Source organism: Glandiceps talaboti, chromosome 4 (genome assembly GCF_964340395.1).
Source record: "Glandiceps talaboti chromosome 4, keGlaTala1.1, whole genome shotgun sequence".
In the NCBI taxonomy this organism is placed as follows: Eukaryota; Metazoa; Hemichordata; class Enteropneusta; family Spengelidae; genus Glandiceps; species Glandiceps talaboti.
The window spans coordinates 25,410,421-25,435,270 of record NC_135552.1 but is presented as its reverse complement, the minus strand read 5'-3'; the positions used below and the strand labels follow the sequence as shown (position 1 = coordinate 25,435,270).

The 24,850-nt window shown below is 35.7% G+C and overlaps 3 protein-coding genes across 5 annotated transcripts in view; 1 reads left to right on the top strand and 2 right to left on the bottom strand.

The window, feature by feature from the left end:
• LOC144433543 (uncharacterized) overlaps positions 1–4,340 on the bottom strand; it is a 105,800-nt gene extending 101,460 nt beyond the window's left edge. For all 3 annotated transcript variants that reach the window (XM_078121854.1, XM_078121855.1, XM_078121856.1), the window contains exon 1: positions 4,209–4,340. In XM_078121854.1, coding sequence (XP_077977980.1) covers positions 4,209–4,256 — 48 coding nt within the window. In that variant the 5' untranslated portion in view covers positions 4,257–4,340. The remainder of the gene's footprint in view (positions 1–4,208) is intronic.
• A 1,233-nt stretch (positions 4,341–5,573) lies between these two features.
• On the top strand, positions 5,574–7,948 carry LOC144434557 (heat shock 70 kDa protein-like). The gene has a single exon (XM_078123025.1). It carries the CDS (start codon positions 5,675–5,677, stop codon positions 7,586–7,588), a length of 1,914 nt encoding a protein of 637 aa, XP_077979151.1. The 5' UTR covers positions 5,574–5,674; the 3' UTR covers positions 7,589–7,948.
• Positions 7,949–10,572: 2,624 nt separating this feature from the next.
• LOC144433580 (solute carrier family 23 member 1-like) lies at positions 10,573–24,504 on the bottom strand. Its single transcript, XM_078121896.1, has 12 exons — positions 24,382–24,504; positions 21,992–22,129; positions 20,692–20,849; positions 19,353–19,641; positions 18,650–18,831; positions 17,127–17,247; positions 16,004–16,160; positions 12,977–13,230; positions 12,461–12,590; positions 12,049–12,192; positions 11,785–11,928; positions 10,573–10,859 (listed from the first exon to the last, which is right to left on the bottom strand). Exons 1-12 carry the CDS (start codon positions 24,418–24,420, stop codon positions 10,648–10,650), a joined length of 1,968 nt encoding a protein of 655 aa, XP_077978022.1. The 5' UTR covers positions 24,421–24,504; the 3' UTR covers positions 10,573–10,647.
• Positions 24,505–24,850: the final 346 nt, after the last annotated feature.

The window sequence follows — 24,850 nt, the reverse complement described above, 5'->3', positions numbered from 1 at the left end:
ATTCAACTAAATAGGTTCAAATAGGATTTAGTGCATGTGGGGAAAGGAGATTCAACATTCCATGTGAGGACTGGTCTAGTCAGTGTGAGATATGTTCTTCTAGATTGATTTCCTAATAATTTAAAATGAATTAATATTTGATTACACTAATATCAAATACTAGGGTTGGATTTGAGATACATGTAGTATAAAACACAATGTTGATACAGAGCCAATGCAATCAATCTTTTTTTTTTTTTGCAAATTATGATTGAAAATTGCTTGATTTCACAAGATAACTTGAAGAAACACTAAAAAACCAAATTTTCTACATATACAACTTGTATATACAAAATGTAGCATAGTTACAGCACAATTTCAATGCAAAACCAAGATTATTCTAGCAGCCACCTACTACACTAACAACAACACTGCTCACATTGTCAAACACAGTGACTCACCACAGCTACAGGTATAGTAAGAGAAAATAACTTCAGAACTAGTATTCATAATGTTGGGAAAGTAATCAATATCTCTTTTTAATTGGTCTTAATCTTTTGGAGATGAACATAAAGTATAGTTAAAGGTTGACAATAATCTCTCACTCTAGCCATTAATTAATATAATATTATGTCATTGCTACCAAAGGCAGCTTTCATGGAGACATAAAATCAATAAATCCACTGCTTCGATTTCATTTTTATTTACTCCATATGTATGCAAGTTTGAAATCAGAAGCTCCATATATCTATTTTAACACTATTTTATTATTGGGTAAGAATTCCAGTAACAAAAGGGTAAACAAATCTATTTGCACGTACAGTCCCAGACATCAATCCATCATTTTCCAAAGGTCAAAATTCTGGGGAAAAACAAACTGTAGGTAAAATTGACCCATTTCTTGCATAAGCCCTAACAAACCACTATGTACTAAACACATAGATTTGAGGTATTTGAGGAATTCCTATGGCTTGAATTTCATTTTCAGTCATTTTAAACAAGGTGTATAAAAAGAAAATTGCCACACACTGGAATGTTATTTTAATCAAAATACAGAATCAGTAGAGATAACACAGAGACCAAATTGAGAGCACCTCAGAATAAGCATTTAGTACATTCACAGGCCTTCTATCATAAGACTGTGCAATCTGATTAAAGTTTGATGTGGTGAAAGCATCTAAATGCTTTATTTACCTCTATTTCCATCATTTTGTGTCGTTTGTTTTTGTACCAAGTGATCGCCGCCTTCACTAGGTACAAAAACAACCGACACAAAATGATGGAAATAGAGGTAAATAAAGCATTTAGATGCTTTCACCACATTGGATTTTAATCAGATTGGAGACTGTGGTACATTGTATGTCCTCTAGAAGGTTCAGCAGTAATCAATATGTTATCTTGTATTCATGATAAGACAGCAACCCTATAGTACAGGTAGATGTTTTATCTATTGTTTAGGATTACACAATGTACTTTGACAAATCAAGATCCAATATGAGTTTCATTGTATAATATATAATACTATATTTTTTATAATATGACTCATTTTGCCTTAGGATTTAAAACACTAGAACATATTCTGGTGAGCTAGTAAATGAAAGTTATAGTTGACCATAACTTTACGGAAAGCTCAGAGTGAAAAAAATCTGGCAAAAGCTCTGATGATATACGAAATCCAAACTTTACTTATTCATCAGTGCTTCATACATGTACTAGATTTCTACAGTATAATTTACCACTGTCATAAACAAAATCATTTTCAAGACCACCAGATGAAGGAAATATTCAACTACCTTGTAAACCGTGCACTTGAACAGTACAGTACAGTACACAGAGGGACTGAGATATAATTATAATACATGTAATGATACACGTATCATGTATTGCTTTTACAGTAATGCTATATTACAAATGTAAACATTGAGTTTGGAAATTCCCAACTGTTTTTACGACACAACTCATAATTCTTCCCTTCTGAATCTACTCTCTATAATTTGACAACAAAAAATATGTACAAATCATTGAATCTGATAAGACTTCTACACATTTTAAAGCATAATTGTAGAGGGCCCTAAGAAGGAGATGTCATCGTCAATCCTACTGAACACAGGTGAATGTAGATTGTATAATATGTGATCATTGTGATGAAATATTTACAATGTGATGGCTATGAAGAAAATGGTATATGGTGTTATTAATGGTAAACTGTTTCACATGGTCATCATGCAAAATCGTAGGTTTTTTTTAAATAATGACAAAAATTATGTTCATTATTTTATCATTCCTACAGGTTTCACATAAGTACACATAGATTCACAAAAGGTGTAGTCTATCTGAAGACGAACTTAAAGATTTAAAAGCATTTAAATGTGATACCAACCTACATGTTACAACATAAACATACAGGTAGTGTAGAGTATGAAATACTGTAAACCAAGATATTTTTGCCATTATAAAATTTGGCTATTTTAGGAAATTAGTCTTCAACTACATGTACATGTAGTTCCCAAATATTAATGTTTACAAATTTCTGGTGTGCTGTTTTTATCTACAAAAAGGCATTTTAGCCACTACTTATTTTCAGGTTCCTGTTTTTCAAACAAAATAAGTGAAAATAAGTCTTCAGCAAAATTTTCCAGTTTTACAGTTCATATTTTGGGTTAGTAGTGTCAAGTATTCCTGGTACACATGGACTCTTGAGTCTTATGTTTACGTAAAAATCTATATTGTATATTACCAAGATACTTTTTATAGGAAGAGCACAGCTGACTGAACAAAACTGAAGAAGATGACACTTGAATCATCTATGACAGTATGGATGCTAGGCAAGTCTTAAACTTTAGTAAGATATCAATCTGTTAACATAAAACTTCACTTTTAGATTATTTTCTGTCAGAATTTATCAAATCACTGTTGAGATAGTTTTTTTTTATATGACTTTCGGTTTCTATCTGGAACTAATAAAGTGATATCTGAGCTGTGACAATAACTGTTAGTTTCAATGTATTTGATACTGTATACATTTAATACTGCCTATTTCTCCACATTTCATCTGCTTATCTGTGAAAAAACAGGAAAACTGCAACTCAGCTGTAGGTAAGCCCACATCTGTACAACTACAAGTCAAACATGGTATATTTGTAATCTAAATGAAGACATACTACTGACAAAAGATCATTTATTTGTATTTAACTGAAAATTGATTTTATTTGTAGTATGCAAATATTTAATGGATATTTTAATAATAGTATTTCATATTTAGTTTACTATTAGTTCCATTCCTCCTGTACAGCTATCATATTGTCCCAATTTCCCTATATACATATCAGAACAGTGCTCAAATGTCATCACAATGGCTTGATGAAAATTATCATATGATTATTTATAACTGTACAATATTCATGAATATATCATAAAACAGTGCAGTAATGCTACAATATATTTTGTTCTCATGATAATATTCTATCAATTGTATTGCAAACAAAAGTTCCAGGACAGTTCATTTGTTATTTGAACTTACTGTCTCTGTATGACCTGTCACTTTTACAATTACAATTATAAGTCATAGATTAACATTTATCAGAATTTTAACCACACAGTCATCATCCGGTTCTCATTTACATATATAATGATACCTCTGATACTGTGATAGATAGACCAGACAAGCAATATACATGTATGATCATGTAACCGTGATGTATATCGCAACAGGTTTTAGAACAACTTTCAACAGATGTTTCCATGTATTTTTAGACAATTTCAATTCAGCAGCAGTGACGACCATCAAGTGGAATATCTAATCACTGACAATCTGACCTACTACTTGTTATGCCTTACGGTACACAATGCCAGTGGATGGTTACAATGAATGCGATGACCCCAGAAAAAATAAAATGTGAACTCGGCGATAAGGTCGATCAGCTGGACTAGTCGTCTTCCGGATACTCGACTAACGTCACCCAAACATTGACACGTGTCAACAGTGACATTTCATTAGATGTCATCAAGACACATCCATCGAATGAATTATCACAGAAGCGCCTTTTTATCTAATGACAAGTGGTTTTAATTATTATGTAATTGATCGTTAAAATTTATATTTGCATTTGTTGTTATGCAGCGGGATCACAGCGGTATCAATTTCCCTGGGGGACCGTCCCAAAAGTTCAACAAAAATATTTGCAGAAGGCCATTATACTGGGTTGATTCGGAGTAATTTTGGTTCCTACCTTTTCTCTGCCAGCTTGCAACTTCTTCTGCCTCTCGTCTTCATCCATTCTGGCTAATCAGGTTAAATTTTCGGACAAATTACGAAGAATCACGTAGAATATGGCGGTCACCGCATCCTTGCAATATGTGCCTCTAAGCGCCTCGCTTTCAAGAATGTATCAAAATGTGTTCATGGACTAGCGCCTCCACACAATGAATAACCAGGATCTTTTGTCTTTTCCCCCATTTCAAAGGCCAAACAATAAATTAAAATGTGAACAGCAAAATCTATCTGAAAGTGTTCCGGCAATATAACAGGTACATATATGTATAAGAACTTCAAAAGGGTTTATTTTCTAGCCAGAATTCATTTAACTTCTTTTATCATCCACCATAATTAAGACCGTTTGTCATTTTACCATTGCCTCTCAACACTTTATTAATAGAAATTAAGTGATTCAGTTTCAGTCAGACGTCATTTTTCACACATCTTATATATGTAAACATATACTTTGACTCGAAATTATACTAAAATATTTTTTTATTGGTAATTTATATAATTGTCCAACTTTATATGTTCTTTATTTATTTTTACATTTATTATCATTTAGTTCAGCCTTGGATTTCCAAATCTGCTGTAAATGAAGTCAGAATGACCAACGCTGAAATGGATGTTGAAGATTTTCCATTTAAGACACAAGCACTGACAGAAGCAATTGTGAATTAAACACAAAATTATTTTCAATGAAAAAAAGTTATCATTCATCCTTCAAGATGGAGGAAATATGAAATATGCATGAGACTTTATTCTCACTGCACTCCTACCGCTCAATCTTCAGAACACATCGGACTTGAGTTTGACACGATGTATCACACTCCTAGTCTGTTATGGTATCGGCATTCAACGTGGTGATACTGTAACGTTCATACTCAGATCACTATTTTTAGTGGTCTGGGGTTCATACATGCATCAGGCGTCCATGGTCAAATCTATCTTACACCTGCGGGGAACTGAGAAAGACAAATTGCCCGCAATTAATTTCGAATTCTTTCTCAAAATAGTGACCGTGTAATTTGACTATACATAGGTTTAAAGATTTATTGAATTCGAACTTTGAAATAGAAGAATCATCTCGGGTACGGGTCTACACAAGGAAGAGGAGTTTCGTGGCCGAGCTTTCAAATATTGTTCAAAATAAACAGCGCCATCTAGCGAGCAGTCCTTCAATCGTGAATCCAAAAGCACGCGAGAGAACACGAGAGTTGTAGAAAGTTCGAGATGTAAATAAACGCACGACTTCCGGGTTTGGGGAAAGTGCTAGAAATGTACTGTGCAGAAGAATCGAGAAAGTTCGTTATGGCTTTAAAAATGAGTGCATTCCCACAGTCAGTCAGAATTCGAGATAAAAAGACTCGAGACGAGAAGTCACAGAAGACTTACAGAAGTTCTAGTGTGAGATAACATACGTTTTACATACAATACAATATGCAGAGGAAAGCCATCGGTATCGACTTGGGTACTACCTACTCCTGTGTGGGAGTTTTTCAGCACGGGAAAGTTGAAATCATCGCCAACGACCAAGGCAACAGAACAACACCAAGCTATGTTGCCTTCACCGACACCGAACGACTGATCGGCGATGCAGCCAAGGGACAGGTAGCTATGAATCCCAAGAATACCATCTTTGATGCCAAGCGTCTGATCGGACGTCGATTTGATGACAGCTCTGTCCAGTCTGACAAGAAGCTATGGCCATTCACAGTTGTCAACGCTGGCGGTAAACCAAAAGTGAAAGCCGAGTTCAAAGGAGAAGAAAAAGTTTTCACCCCGGAAGAAATAAGTTCAATGGTACTAACCAAGATGAGAGAGACAGCAGAAGCCTATCTTGGAGAAACTGTCAAAGATGTGGTCATCACTGTACCTGCATATTTCAACGATTCACAACGACAAGCTACCAAAGATGCCGGTGTAATCGCTGGTCTTAATGTCCTGCGAATCATAAATGAACCAACAGCGGCTGCATTGGCTTACGGACTTGATAAAAAACTTACAGGAGAGAAAAACGTTCTCATCTTTGACTTGGGTGGTGGTACTTTTGACGTTAGTATCCTAACCATTGAAGACGGTCTTTTTGAAGTCAAATCAACGGCTGGTGATACTCATCTTGGTGGCGAAGACTTTGACAACAGACTGGTCAATCACTTATCACAAGAATTCAAAAGAAAATATAAAAAAGATATCACTGGTAGTGGTAATGCAAGAGCTCTTCGTAGATTGAGAACAGCAGCTGAGAGGGCAAAGAGAACTCTGTCCAGCAGTACCCAAGCAGCCATTGAAGTAGACTCATTGCATGAAGGAGTTGATTTCTACACCAGTGTTACCAAAGCAAGATTTGAAGAACTTTGCGGTGACTTATTCCGCAAGACAATGGAACCAGTTGAGAAAGCTCTACGTGATGCCAAACTTGGCAAGTCACAAATCCATGAAGTGGTCCTCGTTGGTGGTTCTACTCGCATCCCTAAGATTCAAAGTTTACTTAAAGAATTCTTCAATGGCAAGGAATTAAACAAGTCAATTAACCCAGATGAGGCCGTTGCATATGGTGCCGCAGTCCAAGCTGCTATCCTAGCTGGTGATAAGAGTGAAGAAGTCAAAGATGTCCTGCTGGTAGATGTTGCCCCATTGTCGCTTGGAATCGAAACTGCTGGTGGTGTAATGACAAATCTGATTGATAGAAACAGTCGTATTCCAGCAAAGACATCCAAAACTTTCACAACCTACTCAGACAACCAACCAGCTGTCACCATCCAAGTATATGAAGGTGAACGTGCAATGACCAAAGACAACAACAGACTGGGAGTGTTTGACTTAACTGGTATTGCACCAGCACCTCGTGGTGTACCCAAGATTGAAGTTGCTTTTGATATTGATGCCAACGGTATCCTGAATGTGAGTGCCAAAGATGAGAGTTCTGGAAAAAGTAATAAAATCACAATTACCAATGATAAAGGAAGGCTGAGCAAGGAAGACATAGAGAGAATGGTCAACGATGCTGAAAAGTTCAAAGCTGAAGATGATGAACACCGAGAAAGGATCGCAGCCAGAAATGCCCTTGAAAGTTATGCTTTCAGTGTGAAATCTGCAGTGAATGATTCAACTGTAGAAAATAAACTTTCACAATCTGATAAAGAGACTGTTTTAAACAAAGCCAATGAAACAATCAGCTGGTTAGATAACAACTCATTAGCTAGCAAAGAAGAGTTTGCCTACCAACAAGAAGAGTTACAGAAAGTTTGTTCACCTATCATGACCAAGTTACATGGTGGTCACAACACTGGTGCTGATAGTCAGTCTAGTGGTAGCACAGGTAGTGGTCCAACTGTTGAAGAAGTTGATTAAAACTGCCATTTATGTGAACTGAGAGATAACAATTTACTGCCTTACTAGAACTTAGTAGAAATGTCAATTTTCTAAAATGGAATGTTTCAACTTGTTTACAATTCTTTGAAATCTGAACATTTACAATTGCAGATTATTGTATCAAAAGAAACTTGAAACTGTAGAAGGTAAAGTCCATAAGAAGAATATCAGTCAAGTTCTACTTCTGTGTGATTATTTGTTTTAGCATATACAGAGCGTTGTAAAGTTTTGTTTATTTATACCATTTCTGCCATTTGAAGCAAAATTTGTTTACCAAAATTGTAGTTTGTGAGTTATATTTCAGCATGAAAATAAATTACGTTTTGAATGGAAAGTAAATCTATAGTTTGATATGTGTGTTAATTCATTATTCAGTCTTTAAGTTTTGGTGTCAAAGAAGACCTCTTTCCCTGATGTTCATGGTGTGTTGAAATTATCCTGTCTATCCCCCCTTTTGTGAGTGAGTGAGTGAGTGAGTGTGTGTGTGTGTGTGTGTGTGTGTGTGTGTGCAATATGTGGTGAGTTTCCATAGATGGAGGGAACCATAATCTATCAACTATGCCCAGACAAGCGAATGTTGAATATTACTATAATTCATGGCTGCATTTAACTAATTTTCAGTAGTAATACAAACTGTAGTATTCCAACATTCTGTCTGAAATGACAGCTAAATGTCTCTATCCAGGAAGATGTCTCTTACTCCCTGAAGCAAATTAAATGTCACATGTAGTCTTTGGCTCATCTTCCAAGTTTTATCTCCAGCAAAGGGGCAACACATTAGGTATATATTGCCCTGTTACCAAAATCTGTTTCATTACACAATATACATGTATTTGTCTCCAAATATGCCAGTAACTTGAAGCTATTATTTTCAATTTTCAAGGTTTGGAGCAAAAAACAAGTATCTAAAATAGCACTATTATTTTGTAGCGAGAAATTGCATTGTAGGGTGTTGCTTTGTCCACAAAATACAGCAAGTCATTTTTTTATTTACCAGTGCAGTCACTGACATCTACCATATTCAGATCGGAAGTACAACACAGAACAGTCAAAGAATAAACGATCCAAATCTCAGGTGGTATACACCCAATTTTGACTTTCTCACTATTAGTATAGTTTTGATATATTGTATAATCATAGCGTAAGCATACTATAACTACCTACTCAGATTACAAAACTACCCATTGTAGATGTGCGTTTTACTCATCACGTTCTACAAACTAAGGGAATGGATGATAGACACTCCGACGACGTATTTATAGTCAAAATAGCATTGGAATAAAATACTGACAAAAGACAAATATACTTTGTAAGGACACTAACATGAACTATTTCAGTACTTCATTTAAATTTTGCAATCGTGTCTTTATATTACAGCATCACAATCACTATACATAGTTTACCCAGAAGAAAACTTGCGTAGGCAAACTTCAGGGCATCTATCAGAAGTATAGGCCTATATAATGAAAGAAATTACCATTTAATAATGAAAGAAAAACTGCTTCATATATTTATAGTTAATATCAATCTTGCATAATCGTAATTTGCATAAATAGCATGTCTGTTGCATTTGGTAGGCATGGTAGATTTTTTAGTGAGTAGTGTTAGCGCCCTCACTTCAACAAAGGGCACAATGCTTTTGTTTTAACAAGGTAATACGATATTACCATAATGGTATCTAAAGAACACCTGGGGTAAATATTTTAGGAGTTATTTGACAGTGTTACTTAAGATTTTTAACAAACTTTTCACAATAATATCATGAATCATTCCATTTCTTTCACCTTTCTTTTTATTTTATACAAAAAAAAATTAAATTAACATTAATCCATAATACCTACATTATACATAGCAAATATTTCAATGTTTTCCATACAGTATTTTCCTATATATACAAAAAATTAACTTAAAAATTATATTTAAAACTCATGCATTACAAATTACATTATCTTGATAGGTTAGTGGCAAAAGGTTGCCTTTATAAAACCAAATTTAGGAACATGGGAATGCTATAAAAAAAATCCCAGTATATAAACTCAACCGAGATAAATAAAAATTGGTTAGTTGATATGTAAACACTCTTATTTGAAATATGTTTCTTCTGAATCCAATTATGGTAAGCTATGAAACTCTCTGAAAATTTCACCAGATTTCCTGCCTCTGTTACTGGGCTTTTGAACCAAACTACAGTACAAGGTATGGAAATCTAACATGCACTTTCACCAGATTTTCCCTATTCTTATCTTAAAACCTTAGCAAAGACATATGCCTCCAAATTTTTGGAGCTATGGTTATATACCCTGGTGTGTAACTATTACCATGGTAACAATAGAAAATTTCCCTATATCTGTCCTAAATGTATCACACTTAATTTGCAATTAGCTTACAGTTACAATAACATAACAAACCCAACTTTTTAAAACAAAGAGAGATTGTTTATCTGTTTGGTTAATGGCACAGTAACTTGCTCGTTCAATAGCACTTTAAAGGCTACGTTTTCAATCCCCCTGACATGGTTATTTGCTCATTCAATAACATTTTAGTGGCCACCTTTTCAATCCCATGACATGGTTACTTGTTTGTTCAATACCACTTTAAAGGCCAGGTTTTCAATCCCAGGTTCTCGTATTAATGTTATCTTATCAGTGGAGCCAATAGGATCACAAAGGATTAGTCTTTTGTTCTGGATCAACTTCTAAAGCTCTGCCAGACATCTGTATTTCACATGTACCTTTGAATCCTAATCCAAACTAGTTGTTTGTTTTATTATGCAGTCATGTGTTACAACGCATAGCAAACCATTGCTACCCACTACTTTTTCCCAAAGATCTATGGGAGCATTCTCCGTATAATCATGAACAGCGCCATCTATCAAGACTGACAGTTTGCAGTTGAAAGCTTTCAGCTTAATATCAAATTATATTACATATTGGATAAAATATTAGTACTCATTACTACCCTCTTTCTGTTACCAGGATTCCCCAACCTTTGCAAAAACACTGGGAACCGTATAATCATTCGGCATAAAAATGCAAATTCTATGCACAATTTGGTTCTCCGTTATCTTTACTAACAACAGACACGTTCATCATTTCTGTTTGCGGTACTGGTTCTTTCTTCCATCTCCAGCATTGTTGAAATGTAGGACAGAATGGTACAAACTTCATACAGTATGTCCTTCGGATGAAATCCATTCCAAATGGGAGATCATAACATTTGAGGTTGTCAGACTCACTATCTTGGTCATCCTCTGATTGGAAAAGGAAAACAAGCAAATTTGATAAAATGAACGCTACATTAATATGTATTTAAATCTCAGTCCTAATGGTAGGGTGGTTGTACTTAATTCTATGTTTTCTCACCATAATGCCTTCAAAGGATGGGTTGGTCGGTTAGTTCAAAATTAAAAAAAAATAAATATCAAAAGAGTATTACTAACGTTGGTGACACTCTTAGTTCATAATGATCATACTCTAATTAACATTCTGAATGACTTAGATTAGAAATAACAATTAAAGTCAAAAGAATAAACAGTCATTTGTTTTACGGGTATCAAAGTTCCCAAATTTCAACAATGACCAATAATGGTACGACCTTCTGTGGTTGCTGGCTGCAGACCAAGAAATGACCACCAGGTGTCTAGTGGCTGTTTTGATAACATAGTTGTATAATATGAAGAGAGTAATTTTCATTTTCACAAGAGGACACTCAGAAATTACAAGTCAAGAGGACTTGCATGGTGCCCTTGTTATGGTAGACGACTGCATAATGTAAGACATATACATCTTTGAACTGTTATGGAGTTACACATTATGTATGTAGACAGGTTTAGGAGAAGGAAATTTAGTTATCTCAGCTTAATAGCTTTGGGGCTACAGTAGAAGAAAATGACTGATGCAGAATCAATTATATGTGTCATCGTACTTTTCCCTGCATTTGCGGGACTATAGTATATGTTGTCCCTATTGTTACTTTTTAGGCTGGTATCCCTGCATGTCCATGACAAAGTATATTTCTCCTGTTTCAAGTGCACTGGTAAGTACTTTAAACACAATGAACCTATGGTATCAAGTTGACTGCAATATACATAATTTTCATGGATATTGCATTGTGGTACACCTAGTATGAGTTACAAAATTTGTTCTATACAAAATATTCAAATGTATTGTTTTTACCTCCCATGAGTTGTCTCCAGATGAGTAATCCTCTTTCTTTGGGAGTTCCAGGAATTGTATTATCCAAGACAAAACCTAGAAATCCACCAACAAACATGTTGGTACTGAGTAAGACTGTGATGATACGGTCTAACTCAATAACACCTACAAATAAAGTAGAAACATTTACACAACCTTTAATAATAAGAATAATGTTAGTTTTTATATAGCACTTTCCCACACATAAAAAATAAACATTGTGAAGTACTCAAGCATACACCTTACCTGTATTGATGGCACCTTCATTAGTTTTCAAATAGTTCGGGATGACCATACCACAGAATAATGAAAACCCAACAATAAATAAATTACGTGATGAGTTCATATCCACAAACTGTAAATTTGATAAACCCACAGCTGTTACCATACCTGAAAATGAGCAAGAGTACATGTTAACATTTCAAAGAAAAACAAGTCTTCTGTGTTCGAAGACATAGTCCCCAATGGGGGGGGGGGGGGGGCTAAAAATGTTGAGAAGTCGACTGTATGATCGTAACAATATTTGAATTTCTACTATTGCAATATACAGAAATGACTTTATGTACATAACCCCAAACATCACATACTAGAATTCTACATAACATCACAGAGGTTCTATTTTTCGTTGCAGACAATTTGTCGAGACCTTTATACTTACCAAACGTGATGATGAAGACACCACCAATGATTGGATCAGGGATAGTTGTAAATAAAGCACCAAATTTACCAAGAATACCAAAAACCAACATTAATGCTCCACCCCATTGTACAACTCTGCGACTTCCAACCTACCAATAAAAACAAAATGGCTGAATTTAAAAGAGGTTTTTATGATACATCTAATTTGTATATCACAGATTGCATGCCATTACTAATACATCATTCTCTATCACATAATTAACTTCTGTCTGAAAAACGTGGCATTTTGGCCAGTTCTTAGACATAATGCAAACGTCGTCTTTGTACTCAATTCAAATTTTAGCATTATGGATATATGATGAAGCACATGGGTGCTGAGTTGTATATCCTACTAATACCATGGCTTCTTTTGTGGTGATGACTTGATGATAGTCAGTATATAACTGCATCACTATCTCTTATTTTCACATATACAACCACACTCGCACTCAAACCAGGTCACACTGATTTGTAGTCAGGGGTAACATGGTATTACCTTTGTTATGCCAATAGCACCAATATTTTCACTATATGAGGTAGTACCGTTTCCAGATCCCCACAGACCAGCAAAGAAGCAACATATTCCCTCAATGCCTATGCCACGATTGACAGCATGATTTGGTGGGGGAGGTGCACCAGATAGTCTAGCACATGCATAGTAATCACCGACTGACTCTATCATGGATGCCAACACACCAGCTAACATACCAAACACACCAGCTGCACTTACAGTTGGTGCTCCCCATTGACCTACAAGGATGAAATAAAGTAAAGGTCAATGCCATTTGAGGAAATGCATTGACATCCTATGGTTAGTAAAATATAGATACTAGTAAGATGTATCTTATCTAGTAATTACTGTTGGTATACTGATCCATATATGGTGATACCAAGTGTATTCTGATTAAAGTCACTGAAAATATATTAACCTGTATCAATCTTAGTAAAGACAGTGCGATTACAAACAGGTATATGGTGTTGTTATTTCAAAGAATAAGATTATTTGGTATTCTAAATATGGTATGGTATTCTACTCAAATACAGTAGGTATACAAACCTGGTTATGATATGCTACTAAAACACGATTTGACACACACATCCGGATAAGTTAGAAAACAAATGTTTAATGGAAATAAAATAATACTAAAGCAATAATACAAGACACGCATAACAAAGGCAAAGGTAACTACATGTCAAATAAATCTATCATAAACCAAAACCACTTTGGGCAGAGGGCACTACTGATCTGGTCGATGGCAAGATGGGTGAGTATGAATTGTGGTGCCAGCTGAGGCAAGTTGGGGGCCTGTTGGAGGCCGAGTGATGCCAGTTGGAGGCGAATGGGGGCAGAAGTACGAAGTACGGTCCCCCAAAGTGCCATAGACCAGGTCAGTTGCCAAGAGGAGGTTGAAAGGGGTGGTGGTGGGAATGTGGAGAAGTGTACTACAGCTATGATGGTAGCGAATTCTTGTGAAAGAATGAGGTGATAGGCAATAAATGTGTGACTGGTATGGTCTGTAAACAGAGGTTATGTAATTGCTAGGTGTGTACCTTCCTGTGTTGTCAAACACTTATTTAACAAGTTAAATATTGTATTTGACACACACATCCGGATAAGTTAGAAAACAAATGTTTAATGGAAATAAAATAATACTAAAGCAATAATACAAGACACGCATAACAAAGGCAAAGGTAACTACATGTCAAATAAATCTATCATAAACCAAAACCACTTTGGGCAGAGGGCACTACTGATCTGGTCGATGGCAAGATGGGTGAGTATGAATTGTGGTGCCAGCTGAGGCAAGTTGGGGGCCTGTTGGAGGCCGAGTGATGCCAGTTGGAGGCGAATGGGGGCAGAAGTACGAAGTACGGTCCCCAAGACTGAGGGGTGGAAATGCCATGACCAGACCGAAGTACCCCCATGAGATGAGAGGTAGAATTTGTAATTTGTGCGAATTTGTAGTGTTTTAATGAAGTTTTTTACGGTTTTTGAATGGCCATCGAAATGAGTGGCCGCCAGCATCAGACTGAGGTCTGAGGTACGGCCACATCAACCGAAATGACGAAGTTTCACGGCCCAGGAGGACCGGGCTGGAGCCGGAGTCCGTGACTGGGAGGAAACAACGACTAGCCGAAATGAAGACACTTCCCGCCCTCAGAGGGCATAGGGCCCTACCGCCGAGGTGAAAGTGGCTACGCCGAAATGACACCAATCCACGAACCCAGCAAGGGAGGGGATGGGACCTCCACGGAACCGGAGGGGAAAGGGTGTCGGGGATCGAAATGCGTGAACGGACAACAGCAGGGGGCGAGATGAAGGGATGAACCGCCGGCAAGTGTTGTTCATCACGCAGGACCAAAGGACAGCAGAGCTGCGCCCCTGAGGGGGCGAGTGCTGACTGGGGAAGTATGAGTGCACGGGTGTGCTGGATGGTGGCCAGCCGCAAGTTAGGACCTACCAACTCGTCATGCCCGCACAAAAGAAATCTAAAATTTTGGACCTGGCCTCGCACTAAAAACCAGAGAAAAAACCTTTACCAGGCAAAAACTCTGGAAAAGCGTTAGGCCCCCCCCCCCCCCCCAAACCAAGAAGAAAGTAAGTCAAACTAAAAACACAGGAAACTAAACAACCAACCAAAGCTAACAACAGATGAAACACTTAACAATGGCCTTTGTTTTGAAGTCAGCAGCCATTAGCAAGTTTTTGGAAAGCCGTGTGTAATACATGTGAAGGTGTCCGTATGTAAGTGGTATAGCAGTCACTGTTCCAGCGTCCAAGCGTGCGAATGACATGGTCTGGCAGGTGGGCCGCTGCAGCCGCTGTGGCAGCCCCAATGCGGAAGGAGTGTCCGGCGTGGTTGTAAGGGTCCAGTCCCAGGCGTTGCAGTGCCACGCGTAAAAGGATGACGAATTTGGTCGGTCAGGGGTGAGCCGTCGGGAAGTACAAAGAGGGGGTCCTCAGCCGCTGCTGCCATAGCCGTGCGTATTTGGACAAACTGTGAAAGCGAAGAGACGGGGCACACTGTATTGGAAGTCCTGTACAGTCGTAGATCAAAACCTTTCCTGAAAGGGTCTGTCTTCGATGCTTTGATATGAACGGTGGCCGTAACTGCAGACCGCTGATGTGGATAAAACGAAACATCCCCGTAGCAGAGATGGGTATGGTGGCTGAATGATGCGGTCAAGGGAGTGAACTCGCCGCAGCGTAGAAACCCAAAGAACGCGAGAAGGAACGCAGATTCCAGAAGTAAGTCCGTGTACGATCCAAACAGTGTGTTATGCAAGAGATGGCACAGGTTTTGAAGCAGAGGAAGTGTGATCGGTAGGCGTGGATGGGGATTGTCTCCTTGTGCACGACGGATGCCGTGGATGATGTGATTATTTGGTATTCTAAATATGGTATGGTATTCTACTCAAATACAGTAGGTATACAAACCTGGTTATGATATGCTACTAAAACACGATAAGTAAACAAACTTGGGTACTGCATTCTACCTCAAAATACCTGCAATATACAAACCTGGGTATGGTAGTCTAAACCATGCTGCTTTCCCCAGGACATCAAGGTGTTTATCTGTTCTTGCTCCATACTGCCAATTATTTTCGTTGTTTGGGAAGACATTGGTGGCAGTGAAAATGACACAAATAACCCATGATATGACAATAGCCAGTATCACCTGGTGAAATCAAAATACAATGATATGTATTACATTTGGATACAGCAGCCCAAAAAAATTGTACTCAACATGGCAATGAACTAAAAAAACTGAAATCTAACATTTATGTTGTGTTCTGAGAGTTGAAAAAATATGTTTCAGACAAAATTTTACTATTTTGTGACATACTTGCTTGAATCCATGAACATTTATTCTCACTTGCACTTTTTGATTAGATGCTCACGACGTAAACATATCATGTTGAAATATTGTTGACAAAGCATGAACAAAGATAAAATGAAAACTTTAGTTTGGTTCAAATGACACTTAGCTTTCTTTATTTTACCATTATAATATGATGATTTTTTTTTCTGGCACTTTCAACAAGTGAGGGCCAGTTCTATTTTAGCAACTACCTGGGAAATAAAACTGACATCTACAATCTAGTTTTAACTGCTTTTATTTAGGCCTCTTTTCATCTGTACCTATATACATATAGCTCAAAAAGTTACAAATATCGATAGTTGTATGAACACTGGGATGTAATCTACAATTGAAATCATGAAACCTGAAACAAAATGTCATTTGGTTCGACAAAGCTTACTTCACTGCTACATTTTATCACCTGGTTCAACAAAATCTTACCAATAGTGCTACATTTTATTGTCTGGCTCAACAAAATTCTTACTGACATTGCGACATTTTATTTGTGTTGCTCGACAAATATCTCTTTGGTAGGAATTTTGTTGAGCCAGACAATAGAAAGTAGCACTTCTATCAAGCCAGCTACTGCTTTGGTTCAGGTTTTGTGATTTACATTGTAAATTGCTGTTACTTCTGATGTCAAAGGTCATTCAGAACAGTAGTAATAGTATGGTATCAGTAAGTATGTCAGGTCAGAGGTCATTAAGATGTCAGAGGTCAATCAGAACAGTAGTAATACTAATAGTATATGGTATCAGGGAGGACGTCAGAAGAAGTACTTACTGGAAATAACTTGAACAGAGGCCACCATGAAATATGCAAGCCTTTACTTCTTGTATACACTGGTGATGGCACATTCACATTTTTCATGTACTGAGAAAACAGTACAATCAGAAAAATTGTCCTGTCAACAGAAGTACAAAGATTGATAAATGGTTTACAATACTACCAGTATTAATAATAGACATTTCATGTTGATGTACATAATATGATCTAACACAAATGACTTTTGTTCAGAAATTATATGTCCTTATGTAACAGTTTTGTGTGTTAATACATTTTGTATATTTAAATATAACCTTTTTTTCACTCTGTTGTTTATTAATTTTTTGCCACTTTTATAAAAGTATGTTTTCTCTTTGACTATTTTAAATGTCACCATTCAAAATATCTGACATTTATCATTAGTGACTTTTATTACATGGGACTTTTATTGTCAGTGACTTTTGTGATTCTTTCAGTGTTTTTTCCACTAATAGTTTTTATCGCTTTTGTAGTGTTCAGCTCCTATCAACTTGTAGGATATATGGCACTTTACAAGTGCTATTATTGTTATTATCATAAATGTTTCTAGAGAATTGTGACTAAAAGATGATTTCTTCACAATTTGTAACTTAAAATGAATTTCTGTCCTTTGCTTTGTTTTCTATGCTCACTGGCTTATGACATATAACATTGCAATTCTATCATTTCCATCACTGTTTCATTAGTGTGATAGAACCACTGGTACTAACAAAACCAGACTGACTATAGCATTTAATTTGGCAGTACAATGTTTTATACGTCTCACACAAACTTTTTTCTAGTTCCAAATCACATAAAACAAAATACAGACACTGATAACATGCAAGCATATAAAATGATACATTTTATCTCACTGTGAACACAAATCAACATTACTGTTGGGTGAGGCAAGGAAGATTCAAAACATAAAAGTGTTTGTGTTCACAGTGAGATAAAATGTAACATTTCATGTTCACGCTTGTTATCAGTGACTATTCATTTTTTTTTTGTAATTTGTAACAAAAAAGTGTGAGACGAACATGTCATGCCACCTAATTGAAACTCTATAGTCACTCTGGTTTGGTAGTAACATTATGCTGTCCAATTGAAACTCTATAGTCACTCTGGTTTGGAAGTAAAACTAAATTTCAATGTAAAAAAATGTCTGTCTATAGTTCTTTCTTATCAAAAGGTCTGACAGATATCCACTCTGACTACAAAAACATGTATGTACAAATAATATAAAAACACTTTCCCAACTTGATTCATTGTTGAATCTTTTTTTAACTAAATCCATTGAACTCTGTCAAACTACTTTACATATCATTCTTATCAAATGTATATTGAATTCACAAATCTACTACCTTAGTATATGTAACAATGTATAAGCTGAGCCAAACAAGGAAAATACAAGTATTCATTCACTGCATCTATTGTTCAATGTCTGTATTTGAAAGGATTCATTCTTTGATCCACAGGAAACAAGTTAAACAAAGCAAGACAATATGATGAGATGTTCTTACATGCAGCAGATTCCCCAGTGTTTACCAGCAAAGTTTCCAGCGACATCAAACAATGAAAAGCCAACCAGGGCAATGGTAGGTGTGATTGACAGTGGACCAATATACTTCAGTAAAACACCCATCAATCCACTGAAACCAATAACTACTTGTACTAATGATGACACCATAATGGCTCCTTGTATCTGCATAATACAAAGCATAAACTTATCATATGGTTTTAGCAAGTTAGCATACATCTTTTTACACAATCATGTACCAGTGATTACTTACACTGGTGTGTGCATATACTTAGTCTATTGGTATTTTCACTGCAGTGCAATACTGAAAACATTACTGCACACATGCATGCAAATGATATGCAAATGAGGACATGATCTTTTGCGACACACAAAATTGCATGATTGCACTGCATCATTTTATGGAAATTGCTGTTTCAGATAAACATATTGTACTAATAACAGAACCCCATGACATGTGAGTGCAAGTGTGGCGTACTCAGGGTATTTGCATGAGTACTTGCAGTGTTTTCAGATGCACTTTTACTTGCTATGCTCATGAAAGTACAGGTGTAGATAACACTGTAAGCACTCATGCAAATACTATTTGGGGTATGTGTGATGTATGGCTTAATTAGAAAGATTTATTGACAAGATATTTCATGTATGGGCTATAACCTTATCATAGCCATAACATCCATACCAACCTCTCTCATACGATCTTTCCAGTTAATAGGATCAGTATTGGCAAGTGCTAAACCACTAAAACCAACAGTGAAATCATTATTTATGTCTGTAGGATTCGTTGAATTGACAATGTAGGAAGCTGCAGTTGTCAGCAGTGAAGTTGTTGCATTGATTGCATCTACTGGTATTTCAAGTGCTGCTGTTGTGTTACCAGTTGGAATCTTTGCTGGACATCTGTACTTCTCAAGACTCAAAATGGCAAATGTTGGCACCAAGAAAGTGTATGTCCCACCTTGTACAATGGGTAGTCTGTTGGGATAAATTACAAAAATGATACCAATATTTACATCAACGTTTTACATGAAAGTTGTCAGTGCAGTACCACTAATGTAAATCTACATTGTATATAACTATCCTATTGCAAATGACTTTTTCAATTCAATATATTTCAGAACAGCAAAGCCACAGGCCCAAAGAGCAAACAATGTTACAAACATTTCAGTTCATAGAGGGAGATTCCCTCTCTAATTTTCCTTGCAAAATAAATAAATGAGTTATTTAAACAAGTTATATTATCTGAATTCAAAAGTGAAATGAACTTATCATAGGAAGGGTTTAACCAAAACCACCATGGTAACAATTCATTTCGAAGGTCCTTATAATGCGGACAAATTGCTAAGAAATGATACATGTCCTCAATACAGTACAAATCTTGTGTGATACAGCAAATGACTTTACTATGAACAGCATGTAAAAAGTTAAGTTCTGCATTCCAACAAGTCATTGAATCTTTGTCCATATTTTTTTCTTCGGTAGTTTACCATTAAAATGTATAATACAATATTGTATTGTTTCTTCTTTTTTAACTTTCCATGAGTTCTGAAAGTTTCCTACACTACAGATATAATAAAACATTTAGTGTTTTTAATTTGATACAAGTCTTCGTAGAACACACACAAATTTATTTCTATGTGACAATGGTGGCAATAAATGAATGCTACAAAGTTTATTGTATGTACAATAACAAACTTTTTACATTTTTTTTTTAGCTTTTTGCTCTGCATTAAGTTACAAAGACAAACTTTATTAATGTTGTTTCACATTGATTTTCCAAGTAGGAAGCCATGATAAAATTGTTTTATACATCAATAATCCAAATAAATGCACAATCCTCATCCATATGGCCACTTTAACAATTGTCAAAGGTGAACTGTATCCAGCATCTGTGAATCCACTTTTCCTCTAATTACCATACAGTAAATTTCTTTCCATTTCCTTCTGTGCCTCACAGTCTGCTAGCAGAAATTAGGTGCCCTCTAGCTCTAAATCTTCTTTATAAATTTATCATTATTAAATTACCTGCATCCAAAGGTGGACTGAAGGAGAGTTGACAAACCAGAGACAAAGAAGATAGTCCCCATGAGTTCACTCTTGACAAGAGTATTGTCTTCAACACACAGAGGTATAGCCAGAATAAGGGGTAATGCCATGGTAGCACCAAACATAGTCAGATAGTGCTGTAAAAATTGACAAAGTTATTCATTTTGACATGAGAATTTAAGAATTTTACATTCCAATCATTCAAACATGTATTGAAGCCTGTAGAAAGTGAAGGTACTTTTTATTTTTGAAATTTTATATTTTTAAAAGCTGCAATAGTAGCTGCAACTGGAGCATTTTTTAAAACAGTTTTTTGGTTTAAATACGTATGAGTTATTTGTAATATTGTACACATTGAACAGTATTGAATTACCAGTCAGTAAACATATTAATTTGTCTACCTGTACATATAATATTGTAAAATCAATCCAATTCAATTGATTTTTGTGTCTAGTCTAAAATCAGCAACCCCAATGAGATCACAATTTCAACCTGAGGTACTACTTCTTGATACAATCGACCCCTACTTACATGTACAATGTCTAATCATTGGTATTTCAACAATTTTCAGTGAACATATTGTTGGTTGTCTGATCGGAAAAAACAATACTCCCATTACAGCTTTCCAGTGACAAAACTGTCATTGTGAGTTTACAATTTTGCTGGTTAAACCAGTTCTGTCACTGTGACAGTTTGTTGTGTGTAACCATGAGAAGGCATCATGAAAGTGAAGTACAAGTCTTAGAACATTTTCTGAATTCTTAGCTTCAGACTGGGAGATTCACAATTGTAGGTGATCGAGTAAAATAAGTTGGGTTCCCTAGTAATTTACCTGGGTTCCCAAACAAATTGATAGTAGATTGTATGGGAAACTATGTAACTTTTACCCCTTTCATCCTTGACTGTTACCATGGTTTCCCAACCTTAGTAGCAAAAGGACTGCCCATCTTGTTTGTAATTTGTAAGTTTTAAAACTTCAGCAAAGCCAGTGAACATTCTGTGAGGGAGAGTAGGTACACAAATCCATCGATGCAAATCACCCACAGATTCTATATAACGATATCTCCATGTAATTTTGTGGAAGAATTGCAAGTACTCAAATTCACATACTTTATGTCTGGGAAGAGGCTATCAGTACCTAAATTTAGAGTGACACAAATCAACCACTGTACCTAAAGATACAATACTAGCATCACTATAGTTCATAAATTGCAAGTACTCTAAATCATAAACTCACTACAATAGTTACCAGCTATCACATAAAATACAACTATCTTACCTGTAGACCCAGTAGACATGATAAATACCATGGTGGTTCATCATATATAGTATACATTAAGTCTAAGTGGTCTGGCTTACATGAAGCTACTTGTTTTCGATTTCCTCTCTTCTCTGTATCCATCTCATCAACTTCTCCCTGAAAAACAAATGAACAAACAAAATACTTAATATATAACATGTTATTTGATATAAACTGAGAGTTATGAAGGGAATTACATTCTATTATATTTGTTTCAGGGTTGTATTTTTAGAACAACTTCTTCTCAACTGCCAGCATATTCAACCTCATTCAGTCTTTACACTATTTTGACTACAGGGTGATTATAGCTATTCCATACAACCAAGGCATCATTATGTGTAATCTACCATATGCAATAACAATAGTTTTATTTGTGTATTAGTTTGCTGATAGCACATTTTCCACTGTTATATTGATATATTCATTGTCTATTGATCCATAATATGATAATACATGTTATATAAGTTAACAGTTAAATCAAACAGTCTATGGTTAAATTTAACAACTCATAAAAGCAGAATGTTAAAAAAAAGACAGTGTTGAAGCCAGTTAAGACAGGCAAATGAATACCCTTCAAAAATACAAAGGAAAGAGATTATCCCACAATTCAGTCTGATTTGTACTCTCACTGTCTCAGATACAAACAGCTCCTTGATTAGGCCAAGTTGTTTGGTTCCGATTACCCAACCCCACCTAGATTTTCACGCCGACCCTAAACTTTTTATATTAAAAATAATAATAAAATTGCGAAAATCGTGAAGTCTCGCAAGAAATAGTGCATGCAGAAACTGACACCAACTTAAAAAAGACAATATCATAAAAATTATTCCAAGCTCTAATAACTGTACATCTGATAGGAAGAAATAAACAACACAGAGACCATTTGGAAAACAATGGAAAACTAGACACTCACAATTGAAAAAAATAAAATAAAAAATCAAACTGCCTCACCTATTTTAAAATTGAATGTAATCGAACAACAGAATTTTTCTTTTTCACACCTTACTCAGGCAAATCTTACCAATGTACAGAATTTTGTGCTAACAGTTTTGGACATTTTTAAACTTTAATAGAATTGTTCATATTCAATATTGACAGAACAAAATTGAACTTCATTTCAAATTAGTACAGTAACAAATATCAAACAAATTCATTGATTCTTTTATTATTTTTGATATTTTAGAAGTGTTCCATTGAAAGCTATTACATTTCACATTCCATTGACTTTACTCTGCTCGGTTTACCACGATACAACTAAAACTACTGTGACGACATGTTGAAACAAGTGACAGTGGTTTATATATTAATCTATTATAGTCTCAGTAGGGAGGCATCCTGAAAACTAGTTCCATAAACTTGCAGTGTACTGTTTTTTTGCCTTGCAATGTTTACACTTTCTTGATCACAGGGTGATTACATGTAAGTTTGCACAAAAGAGGACTTGTTTGTCACTGTTGACCCACTTGTGCTATCTACCACATACAACAACAATAGGTTGTGTCTGAACCCTTGATTACTAATACCCAGGGGGCATATTACAAACACTAAGCTGCTATCTCTAATGAGTCTGTGCACAGTTTCTTGTCTGTGGTCTGTGTGATGACAAACATTAACACTAGCTGAGTCAGATGCTTTCTATCTCAGACCACTATACCTGAGTTTCTGTGAATAATGTACACTATACCATGAATCTCTTCCATAATACACCCATAATATGACAGTAGACTAGATCATGGAAGTATAACCCACGTTATACTTCCATGACTATATATAGTGATATACATAGCATGACTCAGAAATACACATTGAAATTCATGTATTGATATTTACAATTGAATCGTTGAGCTGACTTATATACTATAGAGTAAGTGTTTGTACATTGATTTGTATGTGTTTTTTGTTTTACTAATTAAAATCTAAACAAACTTTCACACATGTATCTCCACACAAATGAAAATATGTGTATTGTATATATACATAACGAATCAATAGCTTTTATATATTGATAAGAATAGTGGACAAAAACATACTATATATAATGATGTTAGGTAATGGGGACAGTGAAAAAAATGATTTTGTGGACTAATAAACTATTAATTTCAAATCATAATATGTAAATTACTAACAGGTGTTTGGTTGTTGTATTCTACATGTTAAAATCTAAACAAACTTTCACACACATGTATCTCCACACGTACGTATGTAAATAATGTGTAGGCACTACTGACTACTGTCACTGTGCTTGACAAGACGACTGACATCCTAGGCTATGGATTTTGTTAATGCATTGGCATGATGCGCGCACAACTGATCTGAACTTTTTACAATGTGTAAAAACTTGCATCGTGAGTTCATAAAAAATAACTTACCGATTGCTTCGTAGGCTCTATCTCCGTTACGTCTGCCATCGCTGATCTATTGTTTCCCCGTCATTCACTCACGTACTTACACTTCTACACTATCGGTGATTACAGTGGTACATCTAATCAGGCTACTGTGACTTCTGTGCGCAGGTCACTTTGTGAGTGAAAGTACGTGATAAACCTAATGTATGCATTATATAATTTCCCGCCAAATGTTACTGAAAAGATTCTAAAGTTTCAAATTGCCCAAGCCGGAGCCTTTACACCTACACATATTAAGTATATTTTAGTTTGGGGTGGGTACTGTCGTTCATAGTCTTGCTATGTATTCATTATAATTAAAATTGACCGGTCATAAAGTTCCAAACGTATATTTTGCATACCCTCCAGGCAAAATTTAATCATTATTGAAATCGGCATCTTGAAACCGTATTTGAGAAATTAAATCTCAAACTAATACTCGGTATTAACCCTT